The 17600-nt window shown below is 37.8% G+C and overlaps 4 protein-coding genes across 4 annotated transcripts; all 4 read left to right on the top strand.

Annotated features, from left to right (window-relative positions):
• Nucleotides 1-2273: 2273 nt before the first annotated feature.
• LOC308699266 (green-sensitive opsin-2-like) lies at nucleotides 2274-4177 on the top strand (the record flags this gene model as incomplete). Its single annotated transcript, XM_081379952.1, has 5 exons — nucleotides 2274-2634; nucleotides 2715-2883; nucleotides 3000-3165; nucleotides 3248-3487; nucleotides 3574-4177. 5 exons carry the CDS (start codon nucleotides 2274-2276, stop codon nucleotides 3685-3687), a joined length of 1050 nt encoding a protein of 349 aa, XP_081236078.1. The 3' UTR covers nucleotides 3688-4177.
• A 732-nt stretch (nucleotides 4178-4909) lies between these two features.
• LOC308699242 (green-sensitive opsin-1) lies at nucleotides 4910-6401 on the top strand (the record flags this gene model as incomplete). Its single annotated transcript, XM_081379913.1, has 5 exons — nucleotides 4910-5270; nucleotides 5353-5521; nucleotides 5608-5773; nucleotides 5869-6108; nucleotides 6291-6401. 5 exons carry the CDS (start codon nucleotides 4910-4912, stop codon nucleotides 6399-6401), a joined length of 1047 nt encoding a protein of 348 aa, XP_081236039.1.
• Nucleotides 6402-8488: 2087 nt separating this feature from the next.
• LOC308699589 (green-sensitive opsin-2) lies at nucleotides 8489-10102 on the top strand (the record flags this gene model as incomplete). Its single annotated transcript, XM_081380478.1, has 5 exons — nucleotides 8489-8849; nucleotides 8929-9097; nucleotides 9286-9451; nucleotides 9572-9811; nucleotides 9992-10102. 5 exons carry the CDS (start codon nucleotides 8489-8491, stop codon nucleotides 10100-10102), a joined length of 1047 nt encoding a protein of 348 aa, XP_081236604.1.
• Nucleotides 10103-11767: 1665 nt separating this feature from the next.
• On the top strand, nucleotides 11768-14282 carry LOC308699586 (green-sensitive opsin-3). Its single transcript, XM_081380475.1, has 5 exons — nucleotides 11768-12191; nucleotides 12302-12470; nucleotides 12750-12915; nucleotides 13005-13244; nucleotides 13378-14282. Exons 1-5 carry the CDS (start codon nucleotides 11831-11833, stop codon nucleotides 13489-13491), a joined length of 1050 nt encoding a protein of 349 aa, XP_081236601.1. The 5' UTR covers nucleotides 11768-11830; the 3' UTR covers nucleotides 13492-14282.
• Nucleotides 14283-17600: the final 3318 nt, after the last annotated feature.

Here is a 17600-nt window from a genome sequence, read left to right as displayed (position 1 = left end):
GCTGCGTCCACATTAATCCGGATATATTTGAAAATATAAGCATTTTATTTTCTAAATGCTCTTCGTCTACATAGGGTTTTCCAAAAGTTGCTTGTTCACACTTAAATTCTGAAAACTCTTAAATCACCTTACTTTGCATGCATAAAATATAGTAAAATAATTTTATTTAGCAAAATATCCCATCATTTACTTGTGTCCAGGTTGCACTCAAAATCACCCTTCCATGTATGGTCTAGAACGCACAACAATACTGGTACAACCATTAATATCTATACAATATGCATCACATGACTAACCATGCGTCATTGTTTTCGAATACCCTAGTTTTCACCGTCAACAGGAAAACAGTGTTTTCAAATTGTATATTCAAAAAACAAGCTGTCTCAGTGTGGACGTAAAGCAAAAATGGTGTGGGCGTAGCCTGAGCAACTAAGCTACGTTTTGATTTTAGGATTTCAAAATGGCATCTCTGGTGTTGTGTTCAAATGGTTTGAGTCCTATTTAGCGGATCGTTTCCAGTATGTTTGCATGGGGAAACATAAACCTGAGGCCACATTAGTTCAACAGGGTGTCCCGCAGGGGTCAGTGCTAGGGCCGACTTTGTTCTGCATTTATATGCTCCCACTTGGTGACATTATCAGAAAATACGGTCTGGGGTACGCTGATGACACGCAGATCTATGTTAACACACTCCCGGATCCTAATCTTGCAATCACAGCTCTGAGCGCATGTATGGAAGGAATTAAGTTATGGATGCATGCCAATTATCTTAAACTTAATGAATCAAAAACAGAATTTCTACTTGTTGGTATGCCAACAGCCTTGCACAAGTTTAACTGTCAAAATCTGATCACTGATTCTGATTTACTGGCCCCAGCATCACAGGTGCGAAATTTAGGTGTTATTTTTGATTCACATTTGTCTTTTGATGCCCATATCAAATTGGTTTCAAAATCAGCTTTTTTTCATCTAAAAAATATTGCCAGAGTTCGGCCTTTTAGATGCGGAAAAGCTTATCCACGCATTTATCACGTCGAGACTGGATTACTGTAATGCACTATACTCTGGTCTCCCTGATAAACATATTAAGAAATTACAGTATATCCAAAACTCGGCCGCACGCGTATTAACACACACAACTGTTCAGCAACATATTTCCCCTGTTCTTTATGAACTCCATTGGCTTCCAGTAACGGCACGTATCGATTTTAAAATCTTGATTTTAACATATAAAGCCATTCATGGGATAGCACCGGAATACCTTTGTGATCTAGTTGTTCCTTACATTCCAAATCGTTCTCTCCGCTCGTCTGACTCTTCTACTCTACAGCAGCCCACATTCAAATTAAAGTCGATGGGTGGTCGTTCCTTTATGGTTACCGCCCCGCGGTTGTGGAATAAACTTCTATTTGCGATTAAAAATTCCCCAACTCTGGACTGCTTTAAGAGGTCTCTAAAGACCCATCTTTTTAAAAATGCTTACTGTCTTTGAAGTGTATCTTATTTATATTTTTTTGTCTGATTTTTCTGTTTTTAATTATTGTTTAATTATCTTATATTATGTTTACTATACTGTGTAGCGCTTTGGGTTGGAGAAAAGCGCATTACAAATAAAATGCATCATCATCATCATCATCAAAATTCAAATCAAGTGTGTGCGGTTTAGATATAGGCACCTTAAGCAACCAGCCGTTTTTATAGACCCAAACGTTTGATAATCGGCATGTAGTTTTGTGCAGAGAAACTGTTATAACAGATAAGTCTGCAAAACAAAGTGGTAGCTCATTCAAGTAATGGTGCTGCAAAAAGAGGTATAAACAACACAAATTTCTTTGAACAGCTGTGTGATAAAATATTTTTTCTGTGAAATAGTAACATTTTTTACTTTTTGGAAAGAGAAGAAAACATTTAAAACCAACCATTAGGTTGAACTGTACTGTGTTTGCACTTGAACAGGATCGTGACATACTATAGAGTATTATTAGATGAGTATGCTGTGCTTGCTCAGAGTGCCACTTTGAACCTTTCTAATCCCTCCAACTAATCTGGACAGGAGGTGATGGATATCATATCAAAAAGAAGGTTCAACAGGAGGTAAAAAAAGAGGTCATAACTTTTAAGACCGTAGACAAATCTCCTTACCGGCCACTGGAAAGCCCTCCTCATAGCCTAATGTTTCACCTGGGAAATGTATATAAGGATGCAGATGAGTGTTGTAGCTTAACTGTCATACTGGACTCTTCTGGTTCAAGTTTGAACTTTTCTGTTTGAGGATGAATGGCACAGAGGGTGATAGCTTTTACATCCCAATGTCCAATAGGACTGGGCTCGTCAGGAATCCTTTTGAGTACACCCAGTACTATTTAGCAGAACCATGGAAATTCAAGGCTTTGGGTTTCTACATGTTTTTACTGATCATTTTTGGTTTACCTATTAACGGGCTCACATTGCTGGTTACAGCTCAACACAAGAAACTCAGACAGCCGCTCAACTATATTTTGGTCAACTTGGCTCTTGCTGGCACAATTATGGGCGTTTTTGGATTCACGGTTTCTTTCTACTCCTCATGCGTTGGCTATATGGCAGTTGGGCCCACTGGTTGCATGGTAGAGGGATTTTTTGCAACACTTGGTGGTAAGAAGCAAAGAAAAAACAATTTGGTCCCAAGAACTGTGATATACTGTTAACTTTACTCTCTCGCCCTGTACTAACAGGTCAAGTGTCTCTTTGGTCTCTGGTGGTGCTCGCTGTTGAGAGGTACATTGTTGTGTGTAAGCCAATGGGAAGCTTCAAGTTTTCTTCAAACCATGCGTTGGCGGGCATTATTTTCACATGGATCATGGCCAGCAGTTGTGCTGTACCCCCACTTTTAGGCTGGTCCAGGTAAATCTCTTTTATCGAATTGCTAGATATTGTAACCCACAGGAGGTTTCTTATTGTGATTACAAATATTTGGCAAACTTAAATGAGCTAAAATCGAATAACATTTTTTAATGCAGATACATCCCTGAAGGTATCCAGACATCATGTGGACCAGATTACTACACCCTTAATCCGTTGTACAATAATGAATCATATCTCATTTACATGTTCACCTGCCATTTTTGTATACCTGTCACTACAATCTTCTTCACCTACGGAAATCTTGTCTGCACGGTCAAAGCTGTAAGTTTGCTTAGTCCATTTACATTTTAATACTGTCATGAACAATATTGCATCACTAGTTTGGTTTTCACCAAATCTTTAGGCTGCAGCTCAACAGCAGGACTCAGCGTCCACCCAGAAAGCCGAAAAGGAAGTGACACGTATGGTCATCATGATGGTTTTGGGCTTCTTGGTAGCTTGGGTTCCCTATGCTAGCTTTGCTGGCTGGATCTTTTTAAACAGAGGGGCTGCCTTCTCGGCACAAGGCTTTGCAATTCCTTCCTTTTTTTCCAAAAGCTCTGCCTTGTTTAATCCCATCATATATGTGCTGCTCAACAAACAGGTACGCACTCTTAAATTATGTCTTAGCTGAAGCCTGGAATCATTTTATGTTCATGTGCTCATGAATGATTCTGTGTTTCTTTTCAGTTCCGTAGCTGCATGTTAACCACCCTCTTCTGTGGAAAAAATCCTCTTGGAGATGATGAGTCCTCAAGCGTGTCCACCAGTAAAACAGAAGTGTCATCAGTTTCTCCAGCATAAACGCGCCTCTCTGCCTCTGCAAAGTCCTGCTGAAACAATGAAGATCGGTCTTGTCAAGTTGTATTTAAGAAGCATGTGGATATTTATCTATTCCTTCTCTTCAGTGAATTTCAGACTTAAACCCACCAACTCTGCTCATCACTGTTATGAACGGCTTTGCTGGATTATGTACATGTATGTTTCCCTATCTTAAGTTTAAAAAAAAGCAACAAAAAAAGACCTAACATTCTGTTAAATATATAAGTTGATTTATTTGCATGTATTAATATTTGTAAGAATTTTTACAGTTTTAAAAGCCATACAAATCTCAAACGTTTCCTAAGTAAACATCGTTACCAATTCTAGAACTCCATATCTTTTCTCTGATGGATCTTAAAAAGTTTTTATTTTTCTGTTCATATGCACATTCATCACAAACACACAATCTTATGTAAATATTCTTTGAATACTTGTATTAAATAGCTGTATAAATAAAGAAATGCATGCTTGCAAACAGAACATTGAACTCTTGTTTTCTTTCTCTTAATATTTTAAGATAGCATACACAGTAATTTGGTTAGGTTATAGGTGGTTTGAAAGAAGAAGAAGAAAAAAAATGCCTGGAATTATATATGAATTTGCCTTATAATGAATTTGCCAACTGGATAATTGCATGCTGGCAAACAAACTATTAACTAATAAATCCATTTACATGTCAGTTCATGAAGCCATTCTTAAACTGATTTTCTGACAGCCTTTTCAGTCTAATAGATGTGTAGATGCGTAAACATGATGAACTATATTCAGTAATGTCTTCAAATATTTTTAGATGGACTAAGATTTAACATGAAAGATTTAAGGCATACAAGGAACTTGTAGTGTATGAAAGCTTGAGGAGGTGGAAGTCGTGTGAATGAGATGAAGAATTGTGAGCACACTTAGACTTTCAGCTTACCTCAGTGGCTTAAGATGCTGCTTAAGAGTTGTGCAAAGCTAAAAACTAATCCTTGTAGGAAGAGATGGATATCATGCTTAAAGGGAGGGACAAGCCCCAAGGTCCAATCAGTGGCTGTTATGAACTTTGATCTGAGCCAAATAATCTTATTGGTGACACCCGGTTCCAGTTTTGGTCTCCTTAGAAGAGTACATAAGCATGCCTGTTGCTGTCCACTTGGGGTTGACCATCTCTTGAGTTAGCAGCTGCTCATATTTTAACTTTAGATTTAATTTGAACAAGGGCAGAATGAATGGGACAGAAGGGAGTAACTTCTACATTCCCATGTCCAATAGGACTGGGCTTGTGAGAAATCCTTTTGAGTACACCCAGTACTATTTAGCAGAACCATGGAAATTCAAGGCTTTGGGTTTCTACATGTTTCTACTGATCATTTTTGGATTACCCATCAATGTTCTAACCTTGGTGGTTACAGCTCAACACAAGAAACTTCGGCAGCCACTCAACTACATTTTGGTCAACTTGGCTTTTGCCGGCACGATTATGGCCATCTTTGGATTTACAGTTTCTTTCTACTGCTCACTTATGGGCTACATGGCTCTAGGTCCGCTTGGCTGTGTAATGGAAGGTTTTTTCGCAACAATTGGAGGTAAGTGATAACTAACAATCCGTTTGGATGTCTTTTTAAAGCCGTGCATTCCAGTGGACTAACTTCTAATTCCTGTCAACAGGTCAAGTCTCTCTTTGGTCTCTGGTGGTGCTTGCAGTTGAAAGGTACATTGTGGTGTGCAAGCCAATGGGGAGCTTCAAATTTTCTTCAAACCATGCGGTAGCAGGCATCGCTTTCACCTGGATTATGGCCAGTAGCTGTGCAGTGCCCCCACTTGTGGGCTGGTCCAGGTAATTGCACTGAAACAGTTTGCAGAATTACTTGAAGTCTACTTTGTTCTGCTTACTGTTGCTTAGTATCAGTACTGTTCTTCTAGGTATATTCCAGAGGGGATGCAGACTTCATGTGGACCAGATTACTACACGTTGAATCCTGAATTTAACAATGAATCTTACGTCTTGTACATGTTCAGCTGCCATTTTTGTATACCTGTAACCACGATTTTCTTTACATATGGCAATCTGGTCTGCACAGTCAAGGCTGTATGTATAAGTTTAAATCATCAATGCTTAAAAATCTTTTCCACATACACTAGATGGTCACACTGCATCCCTAACTGGTTCTTCATACATTTCAGGCAGCAGCTCAACAGCAGGACTCAGCGTCCACCCAGAAAGCTGAGAAGGAAGTGACACGTATGGTCATCATGATGGTTTTGGGCTTCTTGTTGGCTTGGGTTCCCTATGCTAGCTTTGCTGCCTGGATCTTTTTCAACAGGGGGGCTGCCTTTTCGGCACAAGCTATGGCTATTCCTGCCTTTTTCTCCAAGACTTCAGCCTTGTTTAACCCCATCATATATGTGCTTCTCAACAAACAGGTGAGAAATATTTTCACAGAACAATACTTATTTTACAAGAAGTTATGTTTTCACAGCATATTACTTCCACGGATTAAAAAGTAAAAAGAAGTTTAAAGTATTAAAATATGTTAATATTGTTGTAATGATTCCCTTTGCACTTAAAATATGGAATGAATTCAGTTTCCCCATCTCATTCACAGTTCCGTAGCTGCATGCTGAACACCCTTTTCTGTGGCAAGAGCCCTCTTGGTGATGAGGAGTCCTCGGTGTCAACAAGCAAAACAGAGGTGTCCTCAGTGTCTCCGGCATAGATTAATCCTCCTATCAGCCTATACTCTGTGCGCCATCATACAAATGGAATAAGTTCACAGACATGCAGTATATCGCTGACCAAATGGCTAAATGGGCTTTGTAACAGACTCTGTAACTGCTATTTTTTTTCCAAGACCATACACATCCATTTTATGGCATTTAAGCAATATAATTCAAGAATGACTGGTTCTGAAGTTAATGTTATACTTACTAAATTTATGGATTAATCTACTCTAATTTTCTCTCAATAAAAAAAAATATTTGAACTCACCTGCAAAGTGTTTTGCACAATATCCTGTCTACCCATGTACCAATATCATTTCTGTTCTGAATGAGGTCATTATTTTTTTTGTCATTCTATTGTCTGTACTTCATGAAATTTTCTGGCTTGATCAGGTCAGTTTCTGTAAATATTTTATAAAATGCTTAGTACATTTAAATAAAAGCATGCATTCAAAATGTGTCTTATTGTTTATTGTCCTGTCACGAACTGTCAAGGATCTGAAAGTGGACCCAGGTGCAGAATAGCTGTGAAGGTTTTTTTTTTATTAACAAGACTGTAGACGGCACAACAAGGAGAGTGAGGTGTGAAACAGTTCGAACAGTACGGCTGATGACGCGAAGACAGGCAAGGATGATGACCACTGAAACCAGTCCTGGGTGACAATAGGCTTGAGGACTGCAAAAGAAGAGGCAGCACCAGATGGAATGATGGTGAGGAAGACCAGACAGGAACACAAGGAACCAGAGGCTTGATGATCTCTTAGCTGTAGCACCAGTCTGGATCAGGAAAGGAAATCTCAGGATGCACTGAGCAAACACTTTACTGGAACAAGAGCAGAGATAAACTGCACACACAGACAAGCGAACAGGAACACACATTATATAAATATTATATAATATAAAGGGACCAGAAAACCATGAGGATAAGGTGAGCACAATTAATGAAACCAGGACTAGACGTGGACTAAACAAGGGGGCATGGTAACTGGAAATGAGGAGGTGGGACACGAGGAGTACATGGCCAGCACAAACAAAGACAAAACCATGTGCTCAAGGACAAGACAAACGGGGAAACATTAAACAGTGACAAGGCGGACAAGACTGTCAGGGCAGGAACCTGACAGGTTACGTTTTTTTTAAAGAACTTAACATGAATGTAATAAAAAAAAATTGTATTCCGCCCTTTCTAATGAAGATATATCAACCTTTCAGAGATCAGTTCTTAAAAGACCCATATTTTTCTTAATTTGAAGCACATTTTAATAATCTAAAGAACCCCTTTTCCACTATAAAGAACCTTTTGTGCAACAGAAAGATTCCACGGATGTTAAAGGTTCTTCATGGAAGAGTGTATGTATACTATATATATTTGCTTCCTTTTTCTTTCCTTAATATATATTAAATTCATAGATGTTTTCCTCAAGTTTTCATGAAGTATAAGCTTCATGCTATTTGTGCACTTACTCGTGAGCTGCTTTAAAACAGTTTCTACAATTTATGCGAAGGTATAAAATAAATGCAAATAGATTAATACTTGGTTTTCCCTCCTAAAGTAATTCAGTAACAAAATCCAGTCAGTTGTTTCAAAAATAAAGACCATCCTCTTGGCATCACTGCAGTCATAGATCAATTGTTTAATTTTACATTTTCATAGTCAATTCTTTCCAATGTCAATAGTTATCATTCCGGTTTACTCTTGACTGTGTTGTTCAAACACGTCCAGGATTTAAGTGTGCATGACAGGGGCTTGTGAAAATGTGAGTGCTGTATGCAGCCCATTCCACTGGATTATCTCTCATCCTCCTACTTACAAGAAAGATTACACGGTCAAAGATTTGAAACCCTAATCCCCATGAGAGGGGATGGATATCATATCAATCCTGGTAATGAGCCAAGTAGATTCGTTCCAGTTGGTTATGAAGTCTGGTATCCGCCAAATCTTCTTAAAGGTGACACCTCTGTTAATTGTGAACTCTGCTAAAGGTATAAAAGCAGTTGCCTGGAAGTACTTGTGGAGTACACTTTTGCTGGTGGTCTCTTTGCAAGCTTGCAACACCTCTGCTCTTGGCTCCTCCTCAGCAGGATGAACGGCACTGAGGGAAACAACTTTTACATTCCTATGTCCAACAGGACAGGGCTAGTGAGGAGTCCTTATGAATATACCCAGTATTACCTGGCAGATCCATGGCAATTTAAGGCACTTGCTTTTTATATGTTTTTGCTGATTTGCTTTGGGCTACCGATCAATGTGCTGACACTGCTGGTCACAGCCCAGCACAAAAAGTTGAGGCAACCTCTAAATTTTATTTTGGTAAACCTGGCTTTCGCTGGAACAATTATGGCCCTTTTTGGATTCACGGTTACATTCTACTGCTCTATTGCTGGTTATATGGCTCTGGGTCCATTGGGTTGTGCTATTGAAGGCTTCTTTGCTACACTTGGTGGTAAGAAGATTTCAGCATTGATTAATATGTTTTGTTGTTTGGGATTCCATGTTTGACTCATTTTCTTTTTTGTCTACAGGACAGGTTTCTCTGTGGTCTCTGGTGGTGCTTGCAGTTGAAAGGTACATCGTGGTGTGCAAGCCAATGGGGAGCTTCAAATTCTCCTCAAACCATGCAATAACAGGCATCGTTTTCACATGGGTTATGGCCTCTAGCTGTGCAGTGCCCCCACTTTTCGGCTGGTCCAGGTAAGTCGCTCATGCTCATTGGAGACTTGTAATCAGTGGAAAAGAGATTAAGGCTCAAATAGCAATAAAAAAATTCTTACATTAACTTTCAAAGTTATTAACAAATATGATATGATGTTTAAACAATTGATTGATGTCAACTAAATTATTAAGTTGTTTTAACTAATTATTTCATTGTTTCAATACAGATACATCCCAGAGGGAATGCAAATTTCCTGTGGACCGGATTATTATACCCTGAACCCAGAATTCAGCAATGAATCCTATGTCATTTACATGTTCAGCTGTCATTTTTGCATTCCAGTCACAACCATCTTTTTCACTTATGGAAGCCTTGTTTGCACAGTCAAAGCGGCAAGTGCACATCACACCACACATACTTGCAATATTTATTGACTTTTAAATATTTAATAAATATATATTTTTTTAAATTTAGCATATTATATTTAAATATTTAAAATATTATTCTTTCAGGCTGCAGCTCAACAGCAGGACTCAGCGTCCACCCAGAAAGCTGAGAAGGAAGTGACACGTATGGTCATCATGATGGTTTTGGGCTTCTTGTTGGCTTGGGTTCCCTATGCTAGCTTTGCTGCCTGGATCTTTTTCAACAGGGGGGCTGCCTTCTCGGCACAATCTATGGCTATTCCTGCCTTTTTTTCTAAGTCCTCTGCCTTGTTTAACCCCATCATATATGTGCTTCTCAACAAACAGGTGAGCAACATTGGACTTTTAAGTAGGCATGCTTTCATCCATAAATGAATAAATTACAAACCATTCTTTTAGTCTGAGACCATTTTGTTAACCTTGAGACAGTATGACTGCACTACGAAGACGTAAATGGAATGAAATGGCTATTTCAATTCTAGCGTTATTCCACTTTCTAACCCTCAGTTCCGTAGCTGCATGCTGAACACCCTTTTCTGTGGCAAAAGCCCTCTTGGTGATGAGGAGTCCTCGGTGTCAACGAGCAAAACAGAGGTGTCCTCAGTGTCTCCGGCATAGAATTATTTGCCAACTACGTTTTCTCAATGATTCTTTTAATGTTTTTGAGTCCACTGTCTTCAACAAGCATAAGTCTCCGTGGATCAGTGTCTGTAATGCTTTGAAAATCTCTGTAATTATCATGCAGTTGGGCCATGTACCTCTTCTCTCTCTGCCTTGGAACATTTTAGTTTAAAGAAGACTTTTAACCTGACCCTGACCCAACTTTCTTATTCTCTATTCTCTATCCTCTATTCTCTTCAATAAAAAGAGCATGGATAGATTAGTTTGCGCAATGCTCAACTCATGGTTTATCCTATGTCTCTCCACCAATGCTTCAACACAAAGTATAGCTCACCACTAAATCTAAGCATAAGCCTCTTTTCTTGTCATCATCACATCAAAGGGTCATGACCAGAACTGCTTAAAACCACCCAAGGGTTCAGTGAGAAGCATAATAATACAAAGAACTAAGTCAATGACACGATGCACAATTCTATTCATTTCATTTGTTTGTTTTTAGCTGCTTTGTCAGCTTTTTATGTATATATTTTCTAAATGTTATTGAAAAGTAGAATATTAAATACATGCATACAAACGTTGTTTTTGGTGATTTGTGTGTGTCTAATTGATGACTGATGGTAACTATGTTAAGATCTACAAACAAGCTACAAATTCAGATTAAAAGACAATTCATTCTCGAACTAAACCTATAAACATGGCATTTAATTGAATTTAACTGGATTGGACGTGGAGCTTGCAATTCATTTATAGTGTTTATATTCTGTTTTATATAAAGTGATTTGAATGAAATGAATATGCTAAATGATGACTACAGATGTGTGAAATGTGAATATGTGAAATCAGAATGGAATGAAAATAATAATAATAAATAAATATTAAAGAAAATAAATGAAAACTACATTCTCCATTGTTTGTAAACCCTTCATCTTATTTGAAACAATTACCTTTTAATAGTGTTTAATACCCCTTAAACTTCTCCTTTAATTAAAATAACTGTGGTTTTGATTTTGAGTTATTCTTGGATAATCATATTCCAACATTTTGAGGAAAAAAAAAGGCTAAATCATCTGGAGTCATTTGACCATTACCAGGCTATTTTCACTCACTGATGGCATCATCCCATACATCTCATTGGAGTGACTTCTAATTGTAATTAATCGAAGTAATCTAATTAATCATCAATCAACCTCATTGTCATGAACTTTGTAATACAAGATGCCACAGCACAAGTGCTTAGCACAACTATTAGACCTCCAGGACTCTAACCTCCATGACAAACTAACATAAAATTATGTGACAAGTCTTAATCTGACAGGAAATCCCCTTTAAGTGTGTTATTGTCCCTAATAAGGAAACAAGTGTATCGTACAATCACATTTTTTTATTCTTTTTTAATTCTTTTCTATTAAAATAAATAGAGTGTTGCGCAGAGTGGTGCTCTGTACTGACAAACAATATAATTTCTTTAATACAGGAATCTCAAAAATCAAAATAGTGTCAAGATCCAAAGCTTCACCGGGTGATTAACACAAAAGTGATTATGTCTGCTCTTATCATTCAAATCCTACATTGTAACACCCTCCCCATCTTACGCTCCTGGATTTATCCCTTATAAGGAACCACAGAGGGATATATAAACACACCTGATGCACCTTTGCAAATAAAGAGCAGGTCCAACACAGCAGATCGCATCCTCTTCCGGGTCTGGATCACTAGTAGGCAAAGATGAACGGCACTGAGGGAAACAACTTCTATGTCCCCATGTCCAACAGGACAGGGCTAGTGAGGAGTCCTTATGAGTATCCGCAGTATTATCTTGCTGAGCCGTGGCAGTTTAAAGCGCTTGCCGTTTATGTGTTCTTCCTCATCTGCTTGGGTTTTCCCATCAATGGCCTTACATTGTTGGTTACAGCTCAACACAAAAAGCTCAGGCAACCTCTCAACTTCATTTTGGTCAACCTGGCTGTAGCTGGTTCCATCATGGTTTGTTTTGGATTCACTGTCACTTTTTACACAGCAATTCATGGCTACTTTGTTCTGGGTCCAACTGGCTGTGCGATTGAGGGCTTCATGGCCACACTTGGAGGTGAGAGAAATTAATATAATGTGTGTTTTTGGATTGGTTTGGTCACTAGGTATAGTTAGCTGTACAGTATTTTGGATGCAATTGATTTTTATATTTTATTTGCTACACAGGACAAGTTGCCCTTTGGTCACTTGTGGTGCTGGCCATCGAGAGATACATTGTGGTTTGCAAGCCAATGGGTAGTTTCAAATTCTCTAACACCCACGCTTTGACAGGAATTGGATTTACATGGGTAATGGCCATGTCATGTGCGGCTCCCCCTCTGCTTGGCTGGTCCAGGTTGGTCTATTAAGACATTGTGCAATTAATTAGTTCTCCGTTGTAGTGTAGAAGTGAATACAACAAACATTTCAGCTGAATATGATGTTTTTTTTATTTTGTCAATATACAAGAATATTAGCTTACTTTTAATTTATGACTGTAAAATGTACTTTTCCCATCTAAACACATGGACTTTTGGAACTTTTATTGCATGAATAATGTTCTTTCGTAGACATTTTGTTAAGTTTTTTAAACGAGAAGAGGTTAATCTAAATTTCAGGTGCTTTTCTTTAACAGATATATTCCTGAGGGAATGCAGTGTTCATGTGGACCAGACTACTACACCCTGAATCCTCATTACAACAATGAATCATATGTTGTCTACATGTTCACCTGCCATTTTATGGTTCCGGTCACCGTAATCTTCTTCACCTATGGGCGGCTTGTTTGCACTGTCAAGGCGGTATGAAACGTCACTTTAAACATTCCTGTAAATTCTCAATTACTGGAATACTAAAATGACATCTGCCTTGTTTGTTTTTGCTCTCTTAGGCCGCAGCTCAACAGCAGGACTCAGCATCCACCCAGAAGGCTGAGAGAGAAGTAACAAAAATGGTCATCCTGATGGTTTTGGGTTTCTTGGTGGCTTGGACCCCTTATGCCACTGTTGCTGCTTGGATTTTCATGAATAGGGGAGCTGCTTTCAGTGCCCAGTTCATGGCTGTTCCTGCCTTTTTTTCAAAGAGCTCATCCATATTTAATCCTATCATTTATGTGCTTCTAAACAAACAGGTAAATCATATATCAGACTTGCTGGAATGGAAAGTAACATCCTACACATCCCATTCCTGATCTACTCCCTCAGTTATTAAAGAGTGGCAAAATGTCCCCAAAAGTGTACTAAATGAAACATTGTCTTTTTCAGTTCAGGAACTGCATGCTGACCACTATTTTCTGTGGAAAGAATCCTCTTGGCGATGACGAGTCCTCAACTGTGTCCACCAGCAAGACGGAGGTGTCCTCTGTATCTCCAGCATAGACTTTTGAACCTCTCACAGATTATGTTCTTTTAGTCATTGACCAATTTGGGCATCTGAAAAAAAAGACAAAAAAAAAGACAGACAGTTGAATTAGTTTCTGGTTTGCGTTCACTATCACATTAACTGAATTTAGAGCTCAGGGTTTATTGGGTGATCAGTGAACATTGAAACTGTGGTTTTATTTTTATGTGCCGGGAGGCAGAGATTATGTTCTTTTAGTCAATGACCAAAACTGAATTAGTTGATGCATCTCATAAGGTTGTGTTCACTATGACATTAACCTGGTGGACTCACATAACATTTGTTAAATAAGTAAAAGGCTTAAAGGGATAAAGTATCCCATAATTTACTCACCCTCAAGCCATCCTAAGTGTATATTCTTCTTTCAGCCAACACAATTAGAGTTAGCCTATATTGCATCGTTTGGCTTCAGAAGGCCTTTATTAACCCCCTGAAGCCGTATGGGTTACTTTTTTTGATGGATGGATAAATCTTAAAAATCTCAGGCGATACACACTTCCATTATAAAGCTAGGAAGAGCCAGGATATTTTTCAATATAACTTTGATTGTGTTTGGCTGAAAGAAAAAAGTCACATCCTACACCTATGGCTTGAGTGTGTGTAAATTGTGGGATCATTTTCATATTTGGGTGAATAACCCTTTAATGGGTTTTAAAGGTTTATCTGTGGTTATTTTTTATTAACTGGGAGGCTAACATTTATATCTTTGCCCTAAAATGTGTACATATTTTGTAAATAATAAAAAAGGATAGAAATAAATACTGGCATTAAAAGAGGTGTCTTTGTTTCCATTATTTATGAATTGATTTCATTTTGGTTTGTTTGCACAAATATTGGCTACTGTATGATAATGAAACTGAAATTAGTTCACCATAATTTAGCATTAGTATAGCGCACTCTATTTTAAATCAAGGAACAGGTCTATTCTGATATTTACATATTCTGGTAGGCTATATTCTGATATTTATATATGAACAGTATATTCTGATATTTTTGTGGTAATCAACGTTTTACCACAAATGCTGTTGATTAAATAAATTTTAAATAAATGTTTAAATACATTTTGGTCACACTTTAGTTTATGGTCTAATTCTCACTATTAACTATTAACTTTGACGTTTGCCTTAAAAAACTCCTAAATGCTGCTTAATAGTTAGGTAGATGTTAAGTTTAGGTATTGGGTAGGATTAAGGGATATAGAACATGGTCATGCAGAATAAGGAATTAATATGCTTTATAAGTACTAATAAACTGACAATATCCTAGTAATTTGCATGTTAATAAGCAACAGGCTGATAGTGAGAATTGGACCCTAAACTAAATTGTTACCCAAAAATTATACCTAGAATATTCAGGTTGATCTGACCCTGCTGAAGACCAGCAATTATCTAACCTTTCTGACTCCAGTCTCTAAAGGTCTAAATGTGACCTGCATAATGATGAGACATAAAACAATTGGCCAGGGACAAGAGCAGGCATGAACAAAATACAACTTCTAGACTGTTATCTCAAAGTAGAGCATTTAGGCATTTAGGTCAACAGCATCATGGCAACAAATGGTCTAATGTTATTGTCAATCAAATTACCTTGTGGAAACCAAGAAGGGTAGTAAAACTTGTATTATTATGTATTAATAGTCCCTAAAATAATTTATTTGTTCAGTTTAGTTTATCCATTGCATTGCTCTGAAGAAGGTAAATTTGAGAATCAGTCATGCAGCAAATCCACAAGAATGGAATTGGGAAATCCATGGACATGATCTTTTATTCACAGGGCAAGCTAATTTTGGACAATTTGCTGTTTGACTGAGATATAACTTAATAGCGTTTCCAGTTTGGGTGACAAATTCTCCAGCTCAACTGTGTGCACGTTTGGCTAACACTTGAAGCTGTGATTGTATTTTGTCAATTTGTTATTTTAAATGTTTACTTAAACATTAGCATATTTGCTATTTTTCTTTATTTCATACTCATAAAATTGTAATTTTTGGATCTCGACGGACTTTCATTTGTGTTCGCGGTCTGCTTCGCTCCATGCCTGCTGCTTTGTTTCATCTGCCCACCTGACACCAGCCTGCCTGCGTGCCGGTGTCTGCTGCGCGGTTGCTGCGGACAGAGCGGTTGCATCTTTGCCGGTGTGGTGGTAGTCGTCTGTGTCCCGTTTGTGGTCCTGGAGTTGGCTCGGCGGTGGCATGGGAAATACGGGTCGACGAGAATGCCTCCACTTTGCAACGCATTAGGCTACACAGTTTATGCCATCTTTACTGAATTCGTTTTGGACTTTTGGGTCGGACACATGCTGCTCCATATTCTCACTCCGAAGGCGATTTGACTTTCGACTTTGACTTTTCGGAAAATTGTGAGGTGTTTTATGTTTATTGTTTTGATGTGATTATTGTTGCTTGTAAAGCGCTTTGAGCGGAAACGCTGTATGATAGCGTAGTACATAAAGGCTACCTATTTGTCCAGTTTCTATTTCACACCAAAATCAAAATAAATAAATATAAAATTATGTTTTGCTATTCTTGTAGATATTTTGCATTGACATTTTAGGTCATCTAAATGCCTCCGTTGGTCCGGTTCACAAAACAACAGCTTACATCCAAGTAGCTTGCACAAACTCTGAATATTAACTTATTGCTACAGTAAAATAGCTCCTAAAAGACTTGATGTAGGTTACTCTCATTTTATGATTTTTCTTCCTAACCTAACTCAGACCACACACGTAGGCTACTGGCATCCGCAATCCCAGTCTCACAAAGAAATGGGTTACAATTAAAGAAAAATATGAAGTCTGCCTAGCGATCATAACAAATATCCAAGGACGCACCTGATGGGGTTGGTTGAGAGAGAATGTTCAGAGCTGACAAAGAAGCTCAAGTAGCTGTAGTGTTTTGATTTGTTTAGTAATTTTGTTTAATACATATTATGTGTTATTTCATAGCTTTAATATTCTAAAATGATGGGAAATACTCAGAATAAGGAATGATCAATGCGGTACGACATATTGCATTTATAGCCTATTCGATTGTTTACAAAATGTTAAACCATTAACTGCAGGAATGTCATTTTCACACGTGTGCTAACAGACTTTTTTCTTTATTTTAAGAAACTAGCACATGTAGGGCTAAAGAGCCTATAGCTTCCATCTTACAACTCTCCAAGTTAAGGCTATTATCTAAAAACTATTTTTTCACCACATTTGGCATATAATTTCAACAATTTCCATGACTTTTCCAGCCCTTTACGTTTACTTTATAAGATTTTTTTTATAAATAGCCTACTTTTAGTAAAAAAAATGTTTTTATAAATAGACTGCACTCAAATGTCATTATTTTACTCACCCTTATGTAGCCTAGTTCAAAACTGTGTAATTTTCCTCTGTGGAACACAAAATATTCACGTTGCTCATTTCCATGCAACTAACTAATCCATAAAGTGCTTAGGCTAATAACGGATGCCTGACCCTACAGCCTCACGGTCATCGCTCCGGCACGCAGTGCAGTTGTTTCGAGTGATCCGAGTCCAAAGCCTTGCGGTCCACTTTCTATTTCAGTCCTCTATCAACCTCTCTCGCTCCCCGTCAATTCCCCACTGTAGCCTTTTATCAAGACAAAACCCCACAGAAAAAAAAAAAAAAAAAAAAAAAAAAAAAAAATATATATATATATATATATATATATATATATTTTTTTTTTTTTTTTTTTGTGATAGGCTATATCCTATCACAACAGTAGACTAGCCTACATATGACTTGTGCCTTCTATTCCACATTTTCTTAAGCCATATTATAGATTTGTGTTAGACACCTGTTAAGATGTGACTTAACACCTGTTAAGACACCTTTGTTTTAGCACCTGTTCGTTCTTCACTTACAATCACCATCGTGTGGGTCTCCGCAGCGCTCATATCGTTTACATTTAAACTTGGCGGGTGAAGACAAGGCTTCTCATGCACCTCTGGTTTTGTAGAAATACTAATACGAGCGCATAACAGATAGCAGCATGCATTTTAAACACATTTAAATCATATAAACATCTTATATGCTAGTTTTTAATATTGCAAATGATAATGAGAGTGAATGTAAA

The sequence above is a fragment of the Scardinius erythrophthalmus genome (assembly GCF_964197995.2).
Source record: "Scardinius erythrophthalmus genome assembly, chromosome: 12".
Classification (NCBI taxonomy): Eukaryota; Metazoa; Chordata; class Actinopteri; order Cypriniformes; family Leuciscidae; genus Scardinius; species Scardinius erythrophthalmus.
Note: the sequence above shows the minus strand (reverse complement) of the source record. Positions and strands in the feature narration are given on the sequence as shown.